Raw genomic sequence first — 14,467 nt, forward strand, 5'->3', positions numbered from 1 at the left:
CAAGAACCTAGTGATTCCAGCCACGAAAGCCTTCGACAATACAATTTTTAAAGAGTTTATAATGTGATGTGTTAGGTTTATTTAAGTTCAATTTTTGGTTATTTTTCAGTTAATTTCATACATTTAAATTGAGATAGTTTTAGCCAGTTTTGATTTGTTATTTGTTTGTTTTCAGCACTGTATATTTGCCACTTTGTTACTTTGCTGGAAACCTCCCTGTGTCCTCTTGGGGAGATAGGGTGGGATATAAATAGGTAAAGGTTTCCCCTGACATTAAGCCTAGTCACGTCCGACTCTGGGGGGGAGGGGGTGATGCTCATCTCTATTTCTAAGCTGAAGAGCCGCCATTGTCAGTAGACACCTCCAAGATCATGTGGCAGGCATGGAACGCCGTTACCTTCAAGTTAGAGCAGTATTCATTGATCTACTGGGGGACATGAGAGAAGCCTCCTCGCAGGATTGCAAGACATCCGGGCGTCCCCTGGGCAACGTCTTCGTAGACGGCCGATTCTCTCAACCCAGAAGCAACCGGAGACAACTTGAAGCATGCAAACAAGGAAGCAAAACAACCAACGGTCCTTTTCAGGACCAACCATGACAATAATCGCAATCAACATCGAAGGAATGTCAGCTGCCAAAGAACAACTGCTCTATGAACTGTGCCGAGATAAGAAATGTGACGTGCTGTGTGTCCAAGAAACACACAGGGATGAACGACAGAAACGACCCAAAGTTCCAGGAATGATCCTAGTAGCGGAAAGACCACATGCGCAGTATGGAAGTGCTGTCTTTGTCAAACCAGGCCTCCAAGTCAGCAGTGCCCACAACACTGAAGAAAACAATATCGAGGTTATAACAGTAGAGCTTAATAACATCACCATCACCTCTGTGTACAAGCCCCCAAATGAAGATTTCTGCTTCTCCTCCCCCGAGAACTTTGACAGGCACCAAAGGGCGGTAGTAATTGGTGACTTCAACAGCCATAGCCATGTATGGGGCTATGCCCAAGAGGACAGAAATGGAGAGGCTGTCCTGTCCTGGTCTGAACTGCACAAACTATCACTCATCCATGATAGCAAGCTCCCACCATCCTACAACAGCGGGAGATGGCACCGAGGTTATAACCCAGACCTCTTATTTGTGAGCGACAGCATCGTACAGCAATGCACCAAATCAGTGGGACCACCAATCCCAAACACACAGCACCGACCAATAATATGCCAACTGTTCCCAACAATAAGGCCTCAGGAAGTTCGATTTAAACGAAGATACAACTTCAGAAAGGCAGATTGGACTAAATTCTCAGACATGTTAGACGACATGATCACATCGGTCGCGCCAGTCCCTGAGGAATATGAACATTTTATTGAAATAGTGAAAACCTGCTCACGGGCCTCTATACCAAGAGGCTGCAGAACCCACTACCTCCAGGGCATTACTTCTGAAACAGCTGCCTTGTTGGAAAACTATTACAGGCTCCACAACGAAGACCCATTCAGTGAGCAGACTCTTCAGGCAGCGCAGAGCATTGTGTCCTCCATCTCTGAAGCCAAGAAAGAACAGTGGATCAAGCTGATCACAGAGGTCGACATGGGCAGGAGCAGCCAGAAGGCGTGGAGGCTGCTGAGACGGCTGAGCAACGATCCCTCACAAACTAATACCCATGCCAACATAAAGGCAGATCAGATAGCACACCAACTCTTGAAGAATGGGAAACCCAACCTTGCCACCAAAGTAGGAAAGAAACCAATAGCCAGACAGCCGGAGATTGAGAACAACAACCTCCATGAACCCTTTACATCTACTGAATTGGACATGGCTCTCAACAAATGTAAGAATGGCAAAGCAGCTGGCTTGGATGATCTACGGATGGAACAAATCAAGAACTTTGGCCCAAAAGCAAGGCGCTGGCTGCTGGAGCTGATGAACAACTGCACTGCATCCTGTCAGATCCCCAAAATCTGGAGGAAAGCAAGAGTCATCGCCATCTTGAAGCCAGGCAAAGACCGTAATGACCCAAAAAGCTACAGACCAATCTCCCTGTTGTGCCACCTCTACAAAGTTCTGGAGAGACTTATTCTGCATAGAATTATGGAAAATATAGACCCCTGTCTGATCCCACAGCAAGCTGGCTTCAGAAAAGGCAAAAGCTGCACATCGCAAGTGCTGAACCTGACCCAGCACATAGAAGATGGCTTTGAAAGGCAGCAGATCACAGGAGCTGTCTTCATAGACTTGTCAGCAGCCTATGATACTGTGAACCACCGCCTCCTCCTGAGAAAAATGTATAATATCACAAAGGACTACCACCTCACCCGCCTCATAGGAAACCTGCTACAAAACAGGAGCTTTTTTGTTGAATTCCAGGGCCAGAGAAGCAGATGGCGGAAACAGAAGAACGGCCTGCCTCAGGGGAGCATGCTTGCTCCATCCATGTTCAACATCTACACAAATGACCAGCCACTGCCAGAAGGGACAGAAAGTTTCATCTATGCTGACGATCGTGCCATTACTGCTCAAGCAGGGAGCTTTGAGATGGTAGAACAGAAGCTCTCCGAAGCTCTAGGTGTTCTTACTGCCTATTACAGGGAAAACTATCTGATCCCTAATCCATCTAAAACACAGACATGCGCCTTTCACCTTAAGAACAGACAAGCATCCCGAGCTCTGAGGATTACCTGGGAAGGAATCCCACTGGAGCATTGCAGCGCACCCAAATACCTGGGAGTCACTTTGGACCGTGCTCTGACCTACAAGAAGCACTGCCTGAACATCAAACAAAAAGTGGGCGCTAGAAACAACATCATACGAAAGCTGACTGGCACAACCTGGGGATCACAACCAGACACAGTGAAGACATCTGCCCTTGCGCTATGCTACTCTGCTGCTGAGTATGCATGCCCAGTGTGGAACACATCTCATCACACTAAAACAGTGGATGTGGCTCTTAATGAGACATGCCGCATTATCACGGGGTGTCTGCGACCCACACCACTGGAGAAATTACACTGCTTAGCCGGTATTGCACCACCTGACATCCGCCGGGAAGTAGCAGCCAATAGTGAAAGGACCAAGGCAGAGACATCTCCAGCTCATCCCCTGTTTGGGTATCAGCCAGCACGTCAACGACTTAAATCAAGACATAGTTTTCTTAGAACTACAGAGACACTCGCTAGAACACCCCAGCAAGCGAGAGTCCAAAAGTGGCAGGCCCAAACCCAGCACCTCAATTCATGGGTGATACCAGATGAGAGACTCCCCCCTGGGCACTCAGAAGACTGGGCAACTTGGAAGGCGCTGAACAGATTGCGCTCTGGCACCACGAGATGCAGAGCCAATCTTAAGAAATGGGGCTACAGGGTGGAATCCTCGGCATGCGAGTGCGGAGAAGAACAAACCACTGACCACCTGCTGCAATGCACCCTGAGCCCTGCCACATGCACGATGGAGGACCTTCTTGCGGCAACCCCAGAGGCACTCCAAGTGGCCAGATACTGGTCAAAGGACATTTAACCAAATACCAAATTTACAAAATCTGTGTGGTTTTTTTTCTTTCTTTTTTTTCTTTTTCTTTTTAATCTCTGTGTTTGTTTTGCTCTGTTGGAATTGTAATACAATGGTTGCTGATGACACGATAAATAAATTGATCTACTCAAATGTGAATTTTTTGAACTGCTATATTGGCAAAAGCTGGGCCTAACAGTGGAAACTCACACCGCTCCCCGGATTCGAACCGCCAACCTTTCAGTCAGCAAGTTCAGCAGTTTAACCTGCTGCGCCACTGCTGGCTCCTATAAATAAAGTTATAAAGTATTATTATTATTATTATTATTATTCCAGTTGAAAGCAGAAAATGAGGGATTTGAATTAGCTGTGTGGAAGAAGCCTAAATTGTGTAAGCTTCAGGGTATAAAACCATCATGCTATTTATTTATTTATGTTACAGTTTTGCTATTCCACTCTGCTCACCCCGACGGGGGCTCAGGGAGGATCACAATACATATATACATGGCAAACAATGCCGTTTTTGAAATACAAGACATACAGACAGATAGAGGCCATTCAGCAATTCTTCCACCAGATCCAGGAGGTTGCTCAATTCGGCCACAGGGGGAGCTGTCGCTTCATCCACTGTGGAACTGAGCCTTTTTGATCGTAGTACAAGGTGAGGCAGCATAACTTCCTTTTTTAAAATGCCCACAATTCAGTTGGTTAAAGATATAGCGGAGCACTAGTGGTCTCGTTCAAGAGGCGGGAGTATAAAGTTTTGTCCTGACACAGTTCAGTCACCATCGTGCGTTGGAACAGTGAGGAGTGTGCTTTTGCCGTTAAGGCCTACTTTTCTAGCGGATTTTGAGTGGCCGGCCCGCTCTCCAGATTTGGCTCCTTGTGATTTTTTTCTATGGGGTTTTTTGAAATCCCGTGTTTATGTGAACCGTCCAAGGGCCCTTCAAGATTTGAAGACCAACATCCAGGAAGAAATTGCCAACATAACACCTGCTATGCTGGCAAGAGTCATGGCAAACGCCAGAAATTGGTTTACTGTGTATGGAGAATGGAGAATAGGGGACGTTGCCTACCTAATTTGATCTTCAAAACTACGTAAAAAAAAACTTTAGGTATGCGCCTACATTACAAAAAAAATCTGATCCATACAATAGGTTTTATTAAGTTTTGAAAAAAGGAAGTTATGCTGCCTCGCCCTGTATTTTCTCCTTGTTCTCCGGCATTTTTATCGTGTCATAAATTAGCCTCCCCACTTTAAGCAGTCCCTAATTTTTCTACTCACAGCTATTTTCAAACTGCTTAGGTTGACAGTGAGCTGGGCATTTTTTAAAGTTTAAAAAAAGCTATTAACAGTCCAACGCTCAACTCCGACTCGGGCTTCGAACTTGCCACCTTTCAGTCGGCAGTGATTTATTGCAGCTGTTCATTGCAGATTTTATGACCCTCAATTCATTAATCAATTAGTCATTGACCATTAAAGCACAAGATATCCACACAAAACAAAGCAGTAAGGCTAAACAATATGTTTTAAATGAATGTATTGATGTTGTTCACCGCTTTTAGTCGCCGGAGGGCTGAGAAAAGCGGTATATAAAAAAAGTAAATAATTTTTTAAATTCTCACATTTTAATGCATTTCTTGCTTTAATTTGTATTGTCATTATTTGTTGTCACTCGGCTTGAGTCTGTATAATGCAGCCATGAGCAAACTTCGGACCTCTAAGTGTTTTGGCCTTCAACTCTCACATTTCCTACCAACTTCAGGCCCTTTCCTTTCCCCCCTCAGCCACTGAAGCCTAAACCTAAACCTAACTCCAGTGGGGATGTTAGGAATGGTGGGAGTTGAAGGCCAAAACACCTGGAGGGAGGGCCCAAGTTGGCCCAGGCCTGCTAAAATGGATGGAAGATGGGAAAAGAAATAAAAATACACTCCTCAAAAACTGCTTCATTTTGATAGACTCTAAAAATACATAATAGATTCGGCGGCTGTATAATAATGATAGACTGAACCATCAAACCCTCCACTTCCGATCCTTCAGGTTATTAAAGGCAAACGACAAAGTCGAAACCAGCCTCGGCCTGCCAGGTCGGCCGTAAAGCAAGCAAGCGCGCACGCCCCGGGAGTGTCGCGCTGCCGGAAATGACGCCAGGCTCCGCGCCTCACGCCGGCCCCTGTGAAAGCGGCGTGGGAAACCCCGTCCTTCCTTTCGCGGCTGCTCTCGCGGACAGTTGGGTGAGTGTCTGGGGGGCTCCGCTCGGCCTCGCCTGTCCGTTTCCCCGCGAAGGCCTTCCTCTCGCTCACCGCCTTGTTCTCTCTCCCCTTCCTTCCCGCAGGCGCCATGCCGGCCAAGGGACCCCTCCAGAGCGTGCAGGTTTTCGGCAGGAAGGTGAGGCTTGCGTGGCTCCCGGGAAACGAGGCCTACTTCCTCTCCCCACTCGCTTGGGATGGCGTGGCAAAGCGGGGGCGCCTTCGTTTAGTGCTCTTTATTGACTTCATGTTATGGAATTTTTGAGATTTGGAGCTCTCTGAGCAGCCAGGCAGAAGAGGGCCACAGGCCTTGTAAAACTATAACTCACAATCCCATTGTATTGAGCCAAAGTGGTGTCGATCTGAATTAATTCCGCAGTGGAAATACGCCCTAAGCCACACGCAGCCACGTTTCCTCACAGTCTAGGGCTCAAACGGGAGGGCCATGCTCCTTAGAGATGAGGTTGAATTCATTTCTGTTTAATATACACATTCCAAAGCAGGTATGGGCAAACCTGGGCCCTCAAGGTGTTTTGGAATTCAACTCCCACCATTCCCAACAGCCTCAGGCCCTTTCCTTTCCATCTAGGCCTCAGGAAGGTACCTGAGACTATTAGGAATGGTGGGAGTTGAAGTCCAAAGCACCTGGAGGGCCCAAGTTTGGCCAGGCCTGTTCTAAAGGTAATTTAGTAGTAACAAGGAGTTGCAGATTGAATAGTTCTCAGGATTTTTAATATTGAGATACATCCATGATGCAGGTTGAGCATCCGTTATCCAAAATGCTTGGGACCACCAGTGGCTTATAATAATAATAATAATAATAACTTTATTTATACCCCGCCACCATCTCCCAAAGGGGACTTGGGGCGGCTTACATGAGGCCGAGCCCAACAACACATCAGTATAACAACAAAGCAATAAGCAAATAATACAATTAATATCTCACATATAGACAATAACACAAAAAATTAAAAACGTACAGATTTTTGGAAGATAATAAGAATAATAACTTTATATCCCGCTCCATCTCCCTAAAGGGTCTCAGAGTATCTTACAAGGCACCAGCAGTGCAAAAGAGAACACATAAAATATACAACAAAAATGAGCCAAAATCAGTAGCATATCGAGTTAAACCGCTGAGCTGCTGAACTTGCTGTTAGCCCCAGCTTCTGCCAACCTGGCAGTTTGAAAACATATGCAAATGTGAGTAGATCAATAGGTACCACTCCAGCAGGAAAGTAATGGGTGTTGCACTGGGAATCATTGTGCAAACACTTGGTCCCACAACCAGCATTTAACTTTCTTCCTGAAGGTCAGGAGGGAGGGAACTGATTTAATTGTCCTGGAGAGGGAGTTCCAAAGCTGAGGGTCACCACCGAAACGGCCCTGTCTCTCGTTCCCACTAGTCATTCCTGCACTAAATACTTTATCATCAGAAAACTATCTTGAATTTTGGAGTTTTGGAATTCCAGATAAGAGATGCTCAACCTGTGCTCATTTTCATGTTCTAATATTTCAAATACATAGTAAACTATACATTTAGTATGCAAAGGGATCTTGTAGTACATTGAAACCTTTTTTATTGTGATCGTAGTCACGGTCGAAACGATATAGTTCATAATTGATATTTTGTGTATAGGGGCATACTTCAAAATCTTCACTAGTTATCATGACTAACTTGTGCAAATGTTATATTGTAATTTTTGAATTTAAAATACATTTTATTTCAGAAAACTGCTACTGCAGTAGCTCACTGCAAAAGAGGAAATGGCCTTATCAAGGTTAACGGCAGACCTCTGGAAATGATAGAGCCCAGAACTTTGCAGTATAAAGTAAGTTGATGCTTATATTTCATGAATGTCGAAAAAGACTTCACATTGAATATGTATTGTGGATGACTACTGTTTTATCAACCTGAAGCATGTTGCTGAAATTGGCATGGTTGCAAATGGAAAGGGAGCTGTGAATTTTGTTTTTCCTTAATACATAGGAATATCTTTAATTCTGTTTGAGCTTCCATTTGCTAAATCCCATTAATTTCAGTGCCCTATCCATCCAAACATATGTGAAATAAAAAGTTGAGATAACTGCATTGAACGAATTGCACTAGTTTACAAAAGCCTATGTTATGGGTACAAGACTTTTTGTTGGTGTTGGGTTTGATAAGTACTGTATTTCTTACATGTTTGGCTATATCTTTGATTATGTTAAGATTTTCTATAGAAATACCAGTGAGTCAACTCCCCCTTTTGGCTAGGTGAGGATTAAGGGCAAAGGGCAATAAAATTCCGAATCCATTAACAGCAGCAAAGTAACTTCCATTTTTATCCAGGCTATCTTATCTGTGAGTCTGATAGCTTCTTTCTTAGCAGAGAACAATTAATATCTAAAGATGTCTATATTGGTACGTCTGTAAAAGCTTTATATGCTGTATTGGTAACATTTGCCAATTGTCCAACTGTGAAAGAGTCTCTTCATTGTTGGTTGTACAAACCTCAAACAATATCCTAGTTCATTAAAGGCATATTTCATAAGTTTAGTTTAATAATGATAGACAAACAGTGGGTGGACCAAGAAATACTTTGACCTTTCTTCTTAATTGCCATAGTTTAAGCATGTTGATTTTTAAAAGAATGCTTAAGGCTTTTATAACTAAAATGTTCTTTTTTTAGCTGCTTGAACCAGTTCTTCTTTTGGGCAAGGAGCGCTTCGCAGGAGTTGACATCAGAGTCCGTGTTAAGGGTGGTGGTCATGTAGCGCAAATATATGGTAAGAGTTTGTGAGCTACTTCATTTCTTTGAATGGGAAAAATATAGGATTTGTATGTATAAATTGTTAACAATCTTGTAAATTAAGTATTAAAATGCTTCCTACGTTCTGATTGAATTGCTGGTCACCTGTGCCTTACAAGTGTATTTGACATCCTGGATGCATTCCTTTTATTTCTCCCCACACTTACTTATATGTCTTTTAAAAATCAGTAAGTGAATCAGAGGTTTACCTGTTTTTTTTTAACCCATTAGATGGGGTAGATTGAAACACCTAGTGAAATTGGTATACGATAACATTTTTACCTCCATTAAAAAAGAAAACAGGCTTTTTCAGAGGCAAGGAGGTGGCTATAGTGGAGGTAGCCCTCCAAATTCAATTTCAAATGAATGTTTATAGTTTGGTTGCTTATTTAATTAATTTTGTTTGTTATTCGTTTCAATTTTGAAATTATTAGCTGTTTTGGTTGCTTATAGTGGGAGAAAGGTGTCAAGTAAATAAAAACCAATATATAAATTAATGTAGTTATAGATATGTTTTCTAAAAATTATAAACTAGCTCCCAGAATCTAATTGTTAGGACTTTTAGCCTAGCCTTTGTGTCATTACTATACATTTTAACATTTTTGTCGTACCTTTTTTTTCTTTTGCAGCAATTCGGCAGTCCATTTCCAAAGCATTGGTGGCTTATTACCAGAAATGTAAGTTGCTTGACTGTGTTCTTTAAAAATACATGACTTGAAACGTGCATTTATTTATTTACGACATTTATGTGCTGCCCTTCTCACCCTGAAGGGGACTCAGAACGGCTTAGTAGCAATGTATTAGTTCTAGCTCAATACTCAATCTAAAAAAAAGATTTCTCTTGGTAGTCATAATACCAAATTATGCTTGTGAACTACATCCAGCACTGAACATAAGTGAAAGTTTTAGTAGCTAACACAGACATTCTTTTTTCCCCCAAGATGTGGATGAGGCTTCCAAGAAGGAAATAAAGGATATCCTTATCCAGTATGACAGGACTCTGTTGGTTGCTGATCCTCGTCGTTGTGAGTCCAAGAAGTTTGGTGGACCTGGTGCTCGTGCACGTTACCAGAAGTCTTACCGTTAAAAAGAAAATTTTACATTTGTCTTTTCAAATAAAAATGACAGAAATTTAATACCATATTTTGTCTGAAATCTGTGCTTTAATTCTCATGCATGTTTGCTCATTCAAACAGAACAGCAATCCAATTGTCAGAATTAAAAGATATAATGGTTGTGCAAAACTGAGATCAATGTATGTGTGACTGAGCAGTAGTCACTGAAATAGCAGCTGTCTCACCCCCCATTTATATTAACATTCTTACTCTGCCTTTCCCCAAGATTGGGACCCAAAAGCAACCAATCATGTAAAAAGTAATAAAAACATACAAAAGGTAATTAAACTCAATACAATTGTTAGAACATTTACATGCAATTAAAATATCAAGCTGTGATAAATAAAAAATAGTAAGCTTTATTTATATCCCGCCCCCTCTCCTGGAAGGGTCTTAGGGTGGCTTACAGGAAGTAACTATAAATAGTTATTTGCTGTATACTGTAAATAGTAAATAATTCCATTAAAACAGTTCAATGTGTTCTTTGAAACATTCAGTTTTTATAGCTTGCCTGAATATGAAGGTTTTAGCTCAGTGGTTCCCAATCTTTTTTTGACCAGGGACCAGTTTGATCAAGGATCACTCTCCATCATTAGTTCCAAAAGGGTTACGAATCAGTTTTTGGTCATCTTTAGATTTAGTTTGGGGTGCTGATTCAGAAAATTGCATTAGATAGACCACATCAGCTCTAGTTGCTGATACAGAACATAAACCATGGTCAGCAACAGAAGGAATGAGGGGTGCCATGAAAAAGAATGGAAATAAAAAGGAAGGAAGCTCACGGACCAGATTTTCATCCTTGCGGCATACTGGTGATCTGCAGCCCACAGGTTAAGAACCACTGTTTTAGCTGCTCTGCTTCACTCTCCTTATACAAATAGTGTTTTCAATAGTTCATAGCAAGGCAGAACCCAGTGGGCATAAAAAGATATCACAAAGAAGTTTCTTTGCCAGAGGCTTTTCCGCGGTGTGTCTATAATTAAATTGGTGTACCCAAATACAATGAGAGTCATTGTGGCATAGTGAGTGATTTGAGTGTTATTCCAGGGCCCCGGAAAACTCAGTTCAATTTCCCTCTCAGCTATGGAAGCTCACTGGGTGACCTTTGGGCAAGTTGTTCTCAAGGGAAGGCCAGAGCAAACCCGCTTACTAAGAAAACTCTTAGGGTCACAAATGGCTTGAAGACACCAACAAAAAATCCAACGCATGGAAAATGATACATCGTGGGAATGTATGCAGCTTTGTTCATAGGTAGGTTATGTGAAATTGGTATGTGTGTAAGTATTAGGGCTGTCCGTTTTCGTTCGTTAATTCGTTTTTTCGGAATTTATTCGTTTTTTTTAGCATATCCGACGCGATATCAAAACATATTTTCAAACCCGGAAGGGTTTGAAAATATCGATACAGCAGCCCCATTTTTTTAACGAGCTTCAGCTCCGCTCGTTAATGGGATGGAGGCTGCTTTGCTGCTGGTGCCTGGATTGGCTCACCCATCGCCTGAAGTGTAGATCCAACCCAGGACGACCCTCTCCACGGCTCCCATCCGACTCCAAGCCCTTCCCTGCCCCGACTGAGCAAGAAACGGAGCGGCTCCCCGCAGCGCCTGGGTTGGGCTGAGCCCTCCTGATTCTCAAGCCTCCAAAGCCCGGCGCGCTCTTCCCATTCGTGGAGAAGCACGTCGCTCAAAAGGAAGAGGATTTGCCCCGCCCTGGAAGACTGAGGCATGCTGGGAGGTGTAGTTCCTCTAAGAGACCAATGTATGCCTCTTCCTTTTGAGCGACGTGCTTCTCCACGAATGGGAAGAGCGCACCGGGCTTTGGAGGCTTGAGAATCAGGAGGGCTCAGCCCAACCCAGGCGCTGCGGGGAGCCGCTCCGTTTCTTGCTCAGTCGGGGCAGGGAAGGGCTTGGAGTCGGATGGGAGCCGTGGAGAGGGTCGTCCTGGGTTGGATCTACACTTCAGGCGATGGGTGAGCCAATCCACCGGCAAAGAGCGGTGCTTTTCGGGCTTGGATGTTGGGTACCGTGCGCCTTTGCCGTTGCGCCCTCGCCGTGCGCTTTTACGCACGGAGTTTGGGAACTTGTTTTTGGCACGGCTTTCCTGGCACCGTGGAAGGAGCCTGTGAACGGGAAATGGATCGGGTGTGGAGTGAGCATTGCCCCCAACGCTTATCAGCTCTGACACTCGTGTTTGATCTCGTGTGTGTCGCGTACAAAGTTGGGAAAAGTTCCTCTTTATCCGAGCGCGCGCGCGTTGGAAAGCCTTGCTGAGGCGAGGAAGGTATGCGGTTGCTTGGCATTCTCGACATGCCTCTTGGCTCCCTGTTTGATCAAGAAAAAAATTGTTTCTAAAATGTTTTGTAAATATTTACGAAATTTCGTAAATAACAAAACATTTTTTTGGAAAGTTTTGTAAATATTTTAAATATCGAAACAAAAAAACACCCCAATTAAGAATCGAATTTAGAAACAAATTTTTTCTTGATCAAACAGGCCTAGTAAGTATATATATGTATATACCAGATCTCCTGTGCCTACCTGTATTTGATTTCACTAGTACTATAGCTTGCAAACCTGTTCCCCAATGTATTCTTACACATGTACTGTTAAATCAGTTCTAAGTAGAAATCAGACATAAAACAAATGCAGTTCAAATGCCTTTCCTTACACTGCTAAACAGTTTAAAATTGCAGGACTTAGACTACTTGAGATTAATAACAGATCTTTTTTCTTTTTAAAGACAATTTTTAAAGTTATATTTTTCTGTACCAGTTCAAAGTATGTGACTATATTTCTGTGGTCATTGTCAGATCACTACCTGGTGAGGTTAGATTCATGGGGATTCAGAGTTTCTGTGGGAGTCAGAGGCAAATTACGGTAGTTTGGCCCATCCTAGCAGGTTTATTAGTCCAGATGGATTCCTCACAACTCTTGGGAGTGTTTCCTGCTGCCTTTTTGTGCACTGTTTTGGAGCCTGTTGTGGTTTCTCCGCTCCAGCGGTTTCTCAATCTAGATTATCTAACTCATTTTAAACTGGCATTGGGCTTCATTATGGTGTAGAAATTGGCTCTTTGGTGTGGATGACTTGTTTACAGGTTACTACATACCTGTTTATTCTGCTAGACCTTTTGGTGGTTTTAGATACTATCAATCATGACAGACCATGATGACCTGGACTGCATCTCTGAGATGGGATTTGGAGCAGTTTCAGTTTTTGGAGGAATGCATCCAGAAGGTCATCCTAGGGGATTCCTAATCAATACCTTGGCCATCAGCCTGTGGTGTTCCTCATGGTTTAGTTTAGTTTTAGTATTTAGCATATCCATGAATACTCTAGGAGAAGATGTCCAGAGGTTTAGGGTTTGGTATCATCAGTATGCTTATATCATTCTCCCTTCTGTCTAACTCCCAGGAAGTGATTTGGGTACTACACCAGCTTCTGTTGTCAATAATGCATGAGATTGGGGTAAGCAGATTGAAGTTTAATCCAAACAAGACAGTATGCTCCTGATCAGTTGGAAAATAAGCAAGGATTATATTCCAAAACAAAAAGTTTTAAAAACATGATTGCAAAACAATATAGTTACAGAATCATAATCACTGGATGAAAACGGCTGACTAAATGCATGGCACTAAGCATCCAATTGTATACAAAAATGCATATGAACATCAAATTATAACAAAGAAGGAATAATATGTTACAAAATTAATAGTCTAATATGCTGAACTAAACATGGATTATAATTAGTGAGAAGGCAGTAAAATATTAATAGAAAACAGCAAGATATATGCAGGATTTCTAGGTTATAGTTTGTTGTAATGTATCTTCTTTAGTAAGCCTTTCATTGCACTGCTAATTGTGAGGAAAATGTTCCAACTGCCCCAAAATATGTGTTATGGCTCAAGACTTGGATTCTTCATAGTATTTGTGCTTACACTCCCCTGAAATCTTAGGTTCATTCACTTTTGAACTCAGCCCTGGTTTTAGCAACAGTCAGGAGGGCCTTTGTACAATTAAAACTAGTGTGCCAACTGAGGTTCTAGACCCCTATTATGGCTTTGGCCATAATGACTCCTTGTAGAGCCACATCAAACTATATTTATTCCAGTATAGAAAGCCAGCATGGTGTACTAATTTGAGTGTTGGACCAAGGACCCTTTCAGACAGACCCTATATCCCAGGTTCTGATCTCAGGTTTTCTGTTAATTCCAGATTATGTGGCAGTGCGGACTCATATAATCCAGTTTAAAGCAGAATATCTGGGATCAGATCCTGGATATTTGGCCTGTTTGGAAGGGTTCCATGACACTGAGAAAACAGGATTTACTTGGACAAGTCACATTTATTATGGTATATGTATGTATATGACTAAGTTTCGGCAAGGATCATTTCCTGGGTGTGTGTTAAGGAAAAATACCTAAGTAATGGAAGCAATCAAGGTTAACAAGCTTGAACCACTCTCTGAATGGGGTATAACTTGGGGAGTGTTTTGTAATGGATTTTGGGACTTACTGAAACACTTGCTTCAGAATTTAAACAGAGTAAGTTCCAGGCTGAGAGCCTATTACGCTTGTATCCTTACACCACTTGAAGGAAGAAGAAATCTACAACGAAGATGCATGAATTTAATGCTAAGGATTTTATGTGAGTTTCTTTCTGCAGATGGACTGAGCTATTTCAAAGCTGGATATTTTGTGTTTTTGAAGCCACTTATTTGACTGTTACATAAGATTAAATTTTGATTTTCCCATTTACTTGGCTCATATTTACTCATTGTGGATGAACAAAGGGCTGGGAAGTCTGGACA

The 14,467-nt window shown here is 42.5% G+C and overlaps 1 protein-coding gene across 1 annotated transcript; it reads left to right on the plus strand.

The window, feature by feature from the left end:
* Positions 1 to 5,633: 5,633 nt before the first annotated feature.
* On the plus strand, positions 5,634 to 9,687 carry RPS16 (ribosomal protein S16). Its single transcript, XM_060777398.2, has 6 exons — positions 5,634 to 5,739; positions 5,841 to 5,893; positions 7,485 to 7,586; positions 8,427 to 8,523; positions 9,176 to 9,223; positions 9,488 to 9,687. Exons 2-6 carry the CDS (start codon positions 5,846 to 5,848, stop codon positions 9,631 to 9,633), a joined length of 441 nt encoding a protein of 146 aa, XP_060633381.1. The 5' UTR covers positions 5,634 to 5,739; positions 5,841 to 5,845; the 3' UTR covers positions 9,634 to 9,687.
* Positions 9,688 to 14,467: the final 4,780 nt, after the last annotated feature.

This window comes from Anolis sagrei, chromosome 5, assembly GCF_037176765.1.
Source record: "Anolis sagrei isolate rAnoSag1 chromosome 5, rAnoSag1.mat, whole genome shotgun sequence".
NCBI lineage: Eukaryota > Metazoa > Chordata > Lepidosauria > Squamata > Dactyloidae > Anolis > Anolis sagrei.

Excerpts from the sequence above, each read along its gene's own strand:
- RPS16 (XM_060777398.2), top strand. The coding sequence starts at position 5,846 with ATGCCGGCCAAGGGACCCCTCCAGAGCGTGCAGGTTTTCGGCAGGAAG. Across the intron at positions 5,894-7,484 it reads TGCAGGTTTTCGGCAGGAAG|AAAACTGCTACTGCAGTAGC; the intron begins GTGAGGCTTGCG and ends ATTTTATTTCAG. Across the intron at positions 7,587-8,426 it reads CCAGAACTTTGCAGTATAAA|CTGCTTGAACCAGTTCTTCT; the intron begins GTAAGTTGATGC and ends TTCTTTTTTTAG.